The sequence below is a fragment of the Crocodylus siamensis genome, chromosome 1, assembly GCF_052110815.1.
Source record: "Crocodylus siamensis isolate JL-2025a chromosome 1, ASM5211081v1, whole genome shotgun sequence".
Lineage (NCBI taxonomy): Eukaryota > Metazoa > Chordata > Crocodylia > Crocodylidae > Crocodylus > Crocodylus siamensis.
The window spans coordinates 271,471,209-271,484,124 of NC_143395.1; the positions used below are offsets into that span (position 1 = coordinate 271,471,209).

The window sequence follows — 12,916 nt, forward strand, 5'->3', positions numbered from 1 at the left end:
CTACTTAACTCCTATTTTCACCCAGGCACTTAGCCTTGAAATGGACCTGAATGCCAGCTATGCTCCCCTATCAGCCTCCATCATCACTGGACTGACCAACACACAATATAACATCCAGGGTTCAATTACCTGCTCCTCTACCAAGGGCTTTGTTACTCATTACACTTTAAGCTTCTCTAATGTTGATTGGTATCAGTGTTAACTCAAGTTTTAAAAAGTCACATTCAAGCTAAAAACCATCTCTCACTGTCCCCCACTTACACAGCTGTGACCTGCCACAAAGGCTAGGGACAGAAGTTATGCATAAACTGGTTTAAGTAATCAGAAACTGGTATAAACCTGTAACAGAACAGAAGTTCAGTGCACATAAACCAGTTTTAAAATGGCTGAAACTGGTTTAAGATAAACCTGGTTAAATCTAGTATCAGACTTAACTGATTTGGGTCAAACCAGTTTATGAAACTTCTGTTCCAGACCCCTTCCTAGTTTAAGTTAAATCAGAGTCTCCCAGCATCCCCTCTAGCCCTGTGCTGTGCTGTGCTGTCTGCTGTAGCAGAGAAGGGTTGTGGGGGGCAGGGGGAGGGAGGCAGGGCCTGCCCCCCACCCCCTCCCACGCAAACCCCAGCTGGGGTCTGGGGCCAGGAAGGGTGGGGAGTTAAACTTCCCTTCCCCGAGTACATAGCTGCCCTGCCCTGCTAAAAACTTATTGCTGGCTGTGACTGTGGACTACAAATCCCAAAGGCACCTGGAAACAGGAAGAGGACGTGATGAGCAACCCTGCAGAGTCCTGCTGATGTGATTCTGCACTGCAAATCCCAGAGACCTCAGGGGCAGCAGGAAGAGGAAGCAAACATAGTCCATGCTGGCTAGGAGCCAGAGAGCTGTGCTCTAGTGCTCCCTGGCTTCTGGCCTGAGCCACTGCAGGCATGTGACTGCATTTCCTGAATCAAAAGTAAGCTTGTGTCTTGTTTCTCAGTTTAATCTCTGCAGCTTAGCCTGAGGCTAAATCAATTCTGTTTGCAAGTTTGTCTTTCTCACTGTCTGTACTTAGCTTAGAGGGCTGGTGAGCAGCGGCCTGACTAGGGGCTACAGCTGTGAATTGCCACACAGAGGGCTGTGAGCCAGGATAGGCTTCTATCCCTGCTGTAGGTGGGGATAATTTGGAGAGTTGCATTGCTGGGGGTAGGAGCATCAGGCTGGAAGGGGGAGAATTTAATGAGGGGACTTGGTAGTGAAGTGGGAGGTGAAGAGGCAATAAGTGGGAATGGCGGCTGAGGGCTGAATGGTAAAATGAAGTCCATCAGTCACTGAAGCTACTAAAGGGTAAAATAAATGTGTTTTTCTTTTTAAGAAATCAAATGTAAATTAAAGAAAGCCTCATGTTTTAATAAACTGAGATGGGGATTGGGTAGTCCCAGCTCACAGGGACACTGTCCCTGCTCCTGCCAGGAAGGCCCAGCTTATGGGAACCCTGATATGTCTTCCCTACCTTGCTCTCCCCCTGGCTCCTCCACAGCTCTGCCTTCCAAACTGGTCTGTGCTCTTTTCCAGCTGCCTAGCCACATCACATACCCAGAGGCAGGAGGAAGAGCTGGTTTCATTCAGTATCATCTCATGGGCAGTAGAGTTCAGGAGGTGGAAAGTTTGTCCACAGCGAACAAGAAGGTGGGGAGAGGGGACACTGTATCCTGGGATGCTGGAGGACTAAGACTTGGGCAGCTTATTTATGGGGACTGCCCACACATTCATGGAACACGAGCTAGGTTACATGGTTCAGAGATTAGGGGTGCACCGATAAAGATCGTTTTGGCTTATACTGATGGCCAATTATTAAGCAGCCATGTTGGCTGATACCGATCCGATAGATGGTATGCAGCCTGGCAGCTTGGACAGCAATGTCTGGCCGGTAAGCCTGTGGGGGAGAAGGGGTGCGTGTCTGTGTGTATGGGGGGGGGCAGATCAAGGCCCTCATGGTGAAGGAGGGATTGGGGCTGGGGCAGGCACTGTCCAGCTGGGCCAGGAAGGAGTGCAGGACGGAGCTATAGGCAGCTTGTCCAGGGTGTGCAGGAGGGCAGTTCCTGTCGCTGCATGCACCCCCAAGGAAGGCCACGGGGGCATGTGCCCCCTGGATTTGTGTGTGGGGAGAGGGTGGGCTGTCTACTGCAGGTTTGGGGCTAGGGGCTGCATCAGCCTCTTCTCAGTGGGGGGGGCTAGGCCGGGCTGCACTCAGGGTGGGCAGCGGTGCTGGGAGAGGTAGTTGTGAGGTGGCTACAGCCACCTCAAAATTCACTATAGTTCCCCCCGTAGCCACTCTCACACTGCCCCCCCCTCCCCCCCGAGTCCCTACCAGCGTCGAACACCCAGTCCTGGCCAAGCCCCCACCAGGAAGAGGCTGGTGCAGCCCCTGGCCCCAAGACCCCAGTGGGCAGCCCGCTTTCACCCCACGCACAAATCTGGGGGCACATGCCCTCCATGCCTCCCCTGGGGTGCATGCAGCAGCAGGAACGGCCCCCCTCTTACCCCCCCCCGCCCCCGAGACACGCCATCCACAGCTTCATCCCACATCCTACCCCACCCAGGCTGGGCAGCACCTGCCCCCACCCCAGTCCCTCTCTCCCCACCCCTTCCCTCCCTCATGCCCCTCCTCCTCCCAACACAGACTTACCAGCCAGACACTGCTCTCCAAGTTGCTGGGCTGTGTTCCTGGCCACATGCATGCTGCGGCTGCGCATGTGGACACAGCATTTATCAGTGACGTTATCAGCCACATAGGCCAAAAAAAGCCAATTGCCGATAAAGTCAATTTTCCTTTTATCGGTGCTGATACAATATGGACTGATATGTCAGTGCAACTCTATCATAAATAAACCTGTCCTGGAATGGCATAAGTTTAAGACACCTAAAGGGTGTTTAAAACTAATTTACACATTCTAATAAATGGACAATCCAGGGGTTAAGAGCTCCCTGAGATGCCTAAAACTAATGTGCAAAAAGGCCCAACGTCAAATGCCATCACCTGCCTGGGACCACCCCACTGTGGTCTGTATTGGGCAGACAAAGATCTTTCATGTAGGGATCTACAATAAATATACATCAATCTGACATCAAGTTCAGAAATCCAAAAAAACCTGTGGCAGAGCACTTGAACTTCCATGGCTTGTCCTCCACTGACCTCAGAATGGGTGGCTGTTCTTAAACAACCTTTAAAAACCTTTTTGAACATGAAATTGTGGAAAAAGAAATCATTCACAGCCTGGGCTGTGTTAAGTATGGTCTCAATAGAGACTATCCCATTACCTGGATTATTTTTTATAATCCATATGTCCCTCAGTGAGTTTACTGATTTGTTTTTTCTTCAACCCACCTTTGCCTTCCTCAGCAGTACCCCCTCTCCTTTTCTTCCTATTCCCTACACTTTGTATTTAAAACACTCTTTCTGTTTGAATACCTGCTCCCTGCAAGCATCTAACAATATAAGCTGTGGCTTATGAAAGCTTATGCATCTCTGATTTACCCTGTGAGTGCATGTATATGGGACATTATACTGTGCAATAGCATAGTTTGCTATGTAGTAAGCGTGTGAGTCTGTGTGCACACGCTTACTGCACAGTTAAACTACTAATTGTGAATAAATTTATTACCTGCAAATGCAAAGTTACTTGCGATTACTTACTGCACTGTAGCACTCATGTAGCTGCCTGACTGGGAGCAAATTTGCTCCCAGTCAGCTGGCCACCAGGGGGTAGGAACTTGCTCCCTGTGCCCAAGAACTGCCTGCTGATGGAGCAGGCTCCACCACTGCAGCCCAGGCAGGGACTACGTCCCCCTGCCCCAGCAGCAGGGAGCTTCAAGCCCCCCCTCCCCCAACATGCTGGCCCACCAGAGGCTTGGGACAAGGGGCTGTGACCTGCCCCTCCCCTACAGCTCTGTCCAAGTCCCCTGCTCCCGACTGGGAAGGCAGGGCCAGGAGCTCCCTGCTGCCAGGGCAGGGGGACATTGTATCTGCCCTAGCAGCAGGCAGCCACTGGGGGAAGGGTGCATTGTCCTAGCCCTGGCCAAGAGACAGGTGTCTCTTGGTCTGGTGCTCCCTGCCAACTCCTGGGCTAGCACCCAGGGGCAACCTAGAGCTCCCCCTGGTGGCGACAGGGGCCCACTGCAGGGCCCCATGAGGTGGTGGAAGCAGTTTGCTGCTATTAGCAAATCTGCTCCCACTTCTTTGCACATGTGGACTCCTGCCCAGAAGCATTTACTTGCAAGTGAACTGCTTCTGTATCAAACATATGTATATATACACCCAGTAAGATGCAACTCTGGTGTAGGCTACTGGCCTTATATGAATCAGGAAAAAAACCCAACACTTTACAAATCACTTTTAAATAATTCTACATGGCTTAATTTCAGTTAGTAGGATTCTCACTAGGAGACTAGAACATCAAGCTATTTTCAGGCTGTTGCTAACAGACAAAATATTATTTTCTAAAATATTCTCAGTAGTGCTAAGGAACACAGACATGTGGATTTTGTTATCCTCCCACATATCTGACATTGGTGCTTTCCATCTACATGGAAAGGACAACATGTTTTCAGTTTTAGAGGCCAGCTGGAAAGGAATGGTACTACAACATATGGTGTCTCCTTCTCTTCATTAACATGTTGCTATAGTTTATACAAATTTTCACTAATTTAAAATGAGCTCAGACATCAGTTTGAGATTCCAAACTTGGTACAACACCAAATTAACCAAAAATTCCACCACAAAAATATATTCATTCAACCAACAGAGACTGTCCCATAATTATTTAAATGATAAAATATAGCTAACATGTTTTCCCCATGCCAGTGTGCAAGTTTTCAGTGTCAAATTCTCCCATTTTGGAATCAAGCTTTAGTTTTTCTCTTGTAAATCTCTGTGATGCAATTTCTCTAAAATGATCATAGTGCTTTAAAAACAATATTACAGTTAAAGGGATGGGGTCTTATTTTTTCTTTCAGTGTTTCCATGATCAAACTCACAAGGTTCTGCAGACTTTTCTCCAAATCACCATCAATCCTTCTTCCAAAATAAATTAAATAAAATCATTTCCCTCTCATACAAAAAAAGTCTTAAAAGACAATAAAAAAATCATTATTTTTTCTTGTAGAATTTGTGGAAATGGTCCAGTGCAGAAATTTATCCAATATACTATCGTGCTGTCACCATCCAAAGTCCCAGTGCTACATTGGCAGCCAAAAGTGCACTGCCAGCAAGCAAAATTAAAAAGCCAACAAGCTCTCTGTTTTGTTTCTCTACGATCAGTGAACTAAGAGTGGCTTCCAAAAAAGAGTTTAATATCCATTGGCCATCCAAAGCAAAGCACGGTACTGCGTTGATAACTGCCAAAGCCCCTGAGAGTGAAATTAGATATCTAATTGACATTTGTTAAGGTTCATAAAGAAAACAGCCTACCATAAGATAAACCTCTGGAAGAAAAATATTCCCTTTTTATTGCTAGCATGTAGGAAAGAATATATGAGTTGTTCTTCACCATACAGAATGCAGTCACAAAATTACATTCTGGGATTCAGCTCGGGGAATCCACTTAAAGGAAATTATCAACTGTTTTGATCTTGAAAAATTCTCTTCCCCTTAAGACGGAGTTAAAAGTTGGCACATTAGATGAAGAATTTGCACTAAAGCTGCCTACTTTCCTCAACTACTTTGTGCAGTGTTTGAGGACTCTGACCTAGATTCTGACTCTGTGTATATGCCTACAAACTTATGCCATGGTATGAAATAAGTGGGGATGTTCTTCAACATGCTCCACTGCTGGACAAAGCCAGGCAATCTGTGAATCTGGGTCTATTCTCCCCTCTCGCTGGCCAGTGAAGGAAAGTCACATTGGGTGCATCTACATAAGATGCTCAAAGCACAATAGACTAATTCTACTGCACATTAGCACATCATGGCAAAAGCCGTGCTAATGCGTTGATGAGCAGAATTAATCTACTGTGCACTAGTGTTACCTAAAATATGTGTGCCGGTGCTACTGCGCGGCAGAACCAATTATGGTGCACTAAGTTAGTACCTGTTATTACAAGTACTAAACTTAATGCACATACATATAGATGACTGCATGTTGGTCAGTGGTTGGTAATACTTCTGCTATAGGCAGCTGCGAGTTCCTACCCAGCTCATCATCTAAAAGCAGGAAAAGAAGTATGACTCAGAAGCACATGTGAGTCACTGTACCCTTTTAGCTGCTGCTAGATTGGCAAGAATTCATACATCAGCCTTCATGGCCTTAGGTTCACCCCTGAATAATCTGCCCCTAGAGATTTCAGTTTGTAGCCATTGTCAAAATACACGTGTATATAAAAACTAAAGCCAACACCACCAAAGGTGTTTTTAGGACAGCATTTCTTGAGTGGTTTGGTTTTTCTTTTCCTCTCACAAGGAGAAAAACTATAGGGGGGGAGAGGAGGGAGTGAAAAATCCTACAGTGTAACTTGGCTCAAAGTACTGATCCAAAAAGGCAACACTCATAGCTTTTCCATGTAGAAACTGGCAGCAATGTATCCTTTTTTTTTGCCAGAAGAGTTTAGTGTAGAATCATAGAAAATTAGGGTTGAAAGGAATCTCAAAAGCAGGACCATTCCCAACTAGGTTATCCCAGTCAAGGCTTTGTCTAGATGAGTTTTAGAAACCCCCAAGGATGAAGAGTCCACAAGAGGGTAACCTGATCCAGTGTTTTACTACCCTCCTAGTGAGAGCTTTTCCTAACTCCCCCCAGCTTGGTGTCATCTGCAAACTTGCTGAGGGTGTACTCCATCCCATCTTCCAGACCATTGATAAAGATATTGAAGAGAACTGGCCTCAACACTGACCCCTGAGGTACTCCCCTTGATACCAGCTGTCAACTAGACATCAAGCCATTGATTACTACCCTCTGAGCCTGATGATCCAGCCAGTTTTCTATCTGCCTTACGGCCCATTCATCTAACTCATACTTCCTTAGCTTGCCTGCAAGAATGTTGTGGGATACCATATGAAAAGTCTTGCTGAAGTCAAGGTATATCAAATTTACTGCTTTCCCCACATCCAGAGCCAGTCATCTCATCATAGAACGTAATTGGGTTGGTCAGGCATGACTTATCCTTGGTGAATCCATGCTGACTGTTCTTAATCACCTTCTGCTCCAAATGCTTAGAAATGGAGTCCTAGAGGATCTGCTCCATGATTTTTCCAGGGACTCAGGTGAGGCTGACAGGTCTGTGGTTGCCTGGATTCTCTTTTTTTCCTTTCTAAAAGGTGGGTACTATGTTTGCTCTTTTCCAATCATCTAGGATCTCTCCCAATCACCAACTGATGGCGACTGGCTCTGCAATCACATAGGCCAGCTCCCTCAGCACTCTTGAATGAATCCCACCCGGCCCCATGAATTTGTACACATCCAGCTTCTCTAAATAGTCCCTAACCTGTTATTTTGCTACTGTTGGCTGCTCACCTATTCCCCAAATTGTTTTGCCAGGTGCAGTAGTCTGGAAGTTGACCTTGCCTGTGAAAACTAAGGTGAAAGAGATATTGAGTACTTCAGCCTTTCCTGCATCCTCTGTCTCTAGGTTGCCTCCCCCATTTAGTAAAAAACCCACACTTTCCCTGATTCTCCTCTTGTTGTTAACATACTTGTAGAAACCCTTCTTGTTACCTTTCACACACCTTGCTACCTGCAACTCTACCTGCGCTTTGGCCTTCCCAATTTCACCCCTGCATGCCCAACCAGTATTCTTATATTCCTCCCTAGTTGTTTGTGCAAGTTTCCACTTCTTATTAGCTTCCTTTTTGCATTTTAGCTCACTGAAGAGTTCTCTGCTGAGCCATGCTGGTGTTCTGCCATAATTGGTAGTTCTGTGCATCAGGATCATTTGTTCATGTGCTCTCTGTAAGGATTCTTTAAAGTACAGCCAGTTCTCCTGGACTCCTCTCTCCCTCAAATTGCTTACCCAGGGGGATCCTGCCTATCAGGTCCCTGAGTGAGTCGAAGTCTGCTTTTCTGAAGTCCAAGGTCATTACCCAAGGATCCTGGTTTTTTCCAATTAAAAAAAAGTAACCCCAAATCCACATTTTCGATTATTAAAAATGGAGTTCTTCTAGATAGATCTAGATCTAGATCTAGATATATAGTGGGGTTTCATTTTAATCACAGAAAAATGTGGATTTGGGGTTACTTTTTTTACTCTGGAAATTAAGGATTTGTTTTAAATCAGAGAAAATCAATCACATGGCTCTTTTATATACAGTGCAACTCCTCTTCCTCTTCTCCCCTGCCTGTCCTTTCTGAATAGTTTATACCCATTTATGATGGTGCTCCTGTCATGACAGCTACCACACCAAGACTCTGTTATTCCAATCACATCTGCGACTGTGAGGACTTCCAATTCCTTCTGCTTGTTTCCCAGGCCCCGTGCATTCACGTACAGGCAACTGATGTAATTAGTTGATTGCCCTACTTTCTCAGGAAGAATAAGAACGTTTCCCCTCCTGCTTGCAGGTCCCCTGCATCCCTGCTTCTCTCAGGGCTCTGGTCTCCATCCACCCGCAAGCCAATTTTAAAGCCCTCCTCAATAAGTTAGCAAGCCTGTCTGACAAGATGCTCTTCCCTTTCTTTGTCAGGTGGATCCCAACTCTTCCCAGCAATCCTTCTTCTTGGAACAACATCACATGGTCAAAGTCAAAGCCCTACTACACCAGTTGAACAGCCATGCACTGATCCTGCCTAGGCCCTTCCCCTTGACTGGAAGGATCAAGACCACCACCTGAGCCCCTGTCTTCTTCATCCTTGCACTCAGACCCCTGTAGTCACTTTTGATCTACTCAGAGTCTCCCCTGGCAGTGTTATTGGTGCCCACATGGATGAGAAACATGGGGTAATAGTCAGAGGGCCAAATGAGTCTCAGTAATGCTCCCATGACATCTTGGATCCAGGCTCTGGGCAAGCAACAGACTTCCTAAGACAACAGGTCAGGCCACAAGATGGATCCCTCTGTCCCCCGCAGAAGGGAGTTTTGAGCCATTACCACCCATCGTTTTATCTTGGTGGCAGTGGTTTCAACCCTTCTCACCTTAGTGAGGTGTGGGCTGTCCTCCTCTACCAATGGAACATGCTCCTCCTCCTCCTCTGTTGCTAGGACTCCATATCTGTTCTCCAGGCAAATAGATGCAGGTAGAGATGAAGATTTCTGCTTGCTGCCAGGTCACAAGCTTCCAGTTTCCACCTTCCTGGGAATATATATCCTCTCTCTTCTCTAGCACTGCCTTTGGCAGTCCTTTCCTTCACCGTCCTAGAGGTCTCCATCAGCACTGAATCAAAATCCTCATGGTAAAGGATGTTTCAGAGCCTTGCCACCTCCTTCTCTAGCTCTCTTGCCTTCTCCCTAAGGGACACCACCAGGAGGCACTTCTCATATCACAGGCATTCCCCAACCTAGCCATCATCAGAAAGAATCTGCAAGCTGCAGTCTCCACAGTGCCAAACCTGGACTTGGATTGAAGCCTTGAGTGCTCCTGCCTGGACAGACACCTCACAGGTGAAAGTGGAGGCAGTGCCTCTGGCATTGTGATGTCCTCCAGGCATTTCCCTGGGTTTCTTAATCCGCCACCTCTCTCTTGCTGCCCTTCTTCCAAGCAGACCTTTCCTACCAAACTTGCCTAGAAGCTAGCCTGTTTACTACTCCAAAAGGTCCCTCCTTTTTCCCCTGCTTCTTCTCACGAAGTTTAAAGGCTCCCCTTCAAAGAGGGGAAGGCAACTTACCTGCAAGCTGGCTAGTGGACTGCTTGCAGACTGCTTCCCCCATTTGCTGCGCCTGTTTGCTCGCTATATTATACGTAATACTATGAATATTATATTACATTACATATATATTATATTTAAATTTGCTACAAAGTTCTTCTCTAAAAAATTTGCCAAGAGAAGAGGGTCCAAATAAAATTGACCAAAACCATTCTGATAAATATTGCAAAGCATTTTCAGTTAGTCACATGAGCAAAAAAATTAATTTGGAAAGGTATAACTTAAGTCTTATATTTATGTTTCAGCATTGCAGCCCAGTGCACCACAGAACAGAACGGGCCCTATATAAAACTAGTAATACTATCCATCTGAAAAACTTGCTGGATTGATGAGTCTAAACAATTTCTTTTTTGTTTCAAAAAGAACACACACTTCAAAGGATACTTGCAAAATGTCTCTATCACCACAGGCAGATCTATGCTTAGAAAGTTGTGACGTGGTACAAAACTGCTGAGGCTCACTGAAACAGAAAGAAAATGGAAAAAAAAAAGGTTGCATAAAAAATATAACACTACCATTTGCAGTTTAGAATTGTATGGAAAAAAAAATCAGACTTGCCATGATGAAAAGCAAGAACCAAATGATTGATTTTTTTAAAACTATTTTCCCATTTTTAAATTTACACAGCTAAAGGAAATAATTCTATACCTAACTCCTTTTCCCCCACAAAATTATTTACCAAGTTTCAGTCAGTTACTCCTGGGCAAACTATAAAGTGATCTACTTTTGGCCCTTAACCTGAATTATGCAGTGCATGGGAAAACAAATGCACAACATGCATGCCACACAAAACAGGATAAGGGCTGAAGGTCATAAAACTTTACTTTTGCCACTTACATGCAATAAGGAAAGAACCCTACCCAACTAAGAGGCCAAATCCACTTTCCAGTAATGGCTCTGATGGAAAAAGGCTCAGTTTGAAAAAAAAAAATGGCTATTTGATATGGCAACCCTTCAAACACAGTGAAGCACTGCAAATTGTTTTTTCACAAAACAACTTTCCAGAGTATGACTAAATTTTTAGGTCACAAAGGGCAACAATAACATAGCTCCTTCCTGATTTTTCTTCTTTTAGGACTGCTTGACAATAAAAAGCAGGTTGTTTTGCAGAATTAAGAGCTTAGTGGGGAATGTCCACTAAAATTCCATTACTCTAATCAGCAAGATATTGAAAAACAGAACAATAACAATTGTTCTTGGAGTACCTTCAGTTTGTTCAGCTGCAGAACCAAAGAAAGGGAGCTTAAAATAATTATCCCACATTATTCTTAAATCTCTGCTGCTGTACACAGAATGTCACAAATACAAAATTAGGCATTCATGCCAACATAATCAGGCCAAAAAAAGATTAAAAATCCCAACGTGAAAAGTTATTTTGTGTCAGACTACCAGCATATACTTTAAACAAGAAGAAAATAATACATTTTAAAAAAGTAATCAATAATACTGGTATAAAAATGTATCCAGCAGAAGGAAATAAGCAGGTTAACTAGAAATTTGAGCCCATGCTTAAGTTTCTCTCTAATTAGGAATGTACCTAGCCATATTCTTATCTTTCCTCTTGAATAAGCTTATTTTCTGAACATGTTTTTCAGAAGAAAACCCAAAGATTTCAAGGAAGCTCCATACAAAGGACCAGATTGTAACTTCAAGCACAGCCCTGACAAGGGACAGTTCATACCACAACAAAGGATCAGTCCTGACAGGCTATGTATCAGAGGCACACACTGGAGACCAAATTATATTCCTTTCTTGTGGCTGCTGGAGAAGCAGCAGTAATTTAGTTTACCTAAATCAGCCTCAGCCTACAACCTATCCCATGCCCTTTAGCCAGCAGGTGAATAATGTGAAGGATCTACCCTCTACTCGCATGTTTCTGGAAGGGAATGAACTTCTCCTACATACCTGCACCTAGCATGAGTAGGCTTCCTAGAATGTGTAACAATCTAGCCCCAGAGGCAGGGTTTAAAACCAACAGTTGTTTTATGTCTCAATACAAACTGAGGGCTTGGTGCATGACTTCACATGAAAACTTTATAATGACTCAAAAGCCTTTGAGTTTACATCAGGAAATGTACATGTACAATTTCACAAAAAGGTTCTGCTAGGATAAGTGCTATCTATCAGAGAAATGATCTTTTCATGCTTTTTAAAATAAAAATAATCTGAATGTGGCACATGGTTTGTATTATCTCTGTATCTTGTGGCTATTTAATTTTTATTTCTAACTACTCCATGCACTTGCAGAGTCGGCAACAAGGAATGGAACTACAAATGGATTCTGCACAGAACAACCATATGGAAAAGCCCTCCCATACCTTATTCAATCAGCTCTCTCATACGTAACACAAACCTGTATACTGAAGATGCATGGGGTGTCCTACAAACAGCATGTCAACCTGAGGTGGATGTTTCACCCTGATTAACTTTGTTTGGTTTTCTAAAGAAGGTATCACACAAAAACTTGGAACAAAGTTCTTCTGGCAATCTGTGTTGGTTCGGCAAACTTGGCTGGACTCAATAGCTTTTCGTGCTGGCAAACAGACGTACTGGAAAGGAAAACTGAAGTTATTATCAAATTTAGGGGGTTTTATGATGGATCAAAAATATAAACTACTACATCCTACATGTCAGAGCTACATCCTGACCATGTTGATGCAGATGGAGATCTCTGAATGCCCTTCAGATCTTCTGTACAGTGACTGATGCATCCACATTTAGCATTGCATTCTACCAGTTTTGAGGGGGGAGGTTATGTGCACAAAATTAGTATCAATATGAATTGACACAAGCACAAAATCTAAATGTAGGTATATCAGGGTTGCACACATGACTGGTGATGACCAGGCTGGCTGGAAATATTCCAGGACCATGTTACAGTATGAAGTAAGGGCCTCATTACAGGGTTTGATTTCCTTTCCACCAGAGGTACTCACAAGAACTTAAATTGTTGTTATAACAAACAAAAAGCTATAGCACACAACATTTCTGGCACTTTCGACTGCTACGATGTCACTCTGAGCTACCTCACAGTTTTCTAGAATCTGACAACAGCACCCACTCATTCTACAGATAAAGAAACTATGATA

General features: G+C 44.4%; 1 protein-coding gene across 3 annotated transcripts in view; it reads right to left on the bottom strand.

The window, feature by feature from the left end:
• Positions 1-2,602: 2,602 nt before the first annotated feature.
• MBTPS2 (membrane bound transcription factor peptidase, site 2) overlaps positions 2,603-12,916 on the bottom strand; it is a 47,062-nt gene continuing 36,748 nt past the window's right edge. For all 3 annotated transcript variants that reach the window (XM_090062334.1, XM_090062342.1, XM_090062326.1), the window contains 3 exons: positions 12,181-12,376; positions 10,212-10,287; positions 2,603-5,405 (listed from right to left, as the gene is read on the bottom strand). In XM_090062334.1, coding sequence (XP_089918460.1) covers positions 5,183-5,405; positions 10,212-10,287; positions 12,181-12,376 — 495 coding nt within the window. In that variant the 3' untranslated portion in view covers positions 2,603-5,182. The remainder of the gene's footprint in view (positions 5,406-10,211; positions 10,288-12,180; positions 12,377-12,916) is intronic.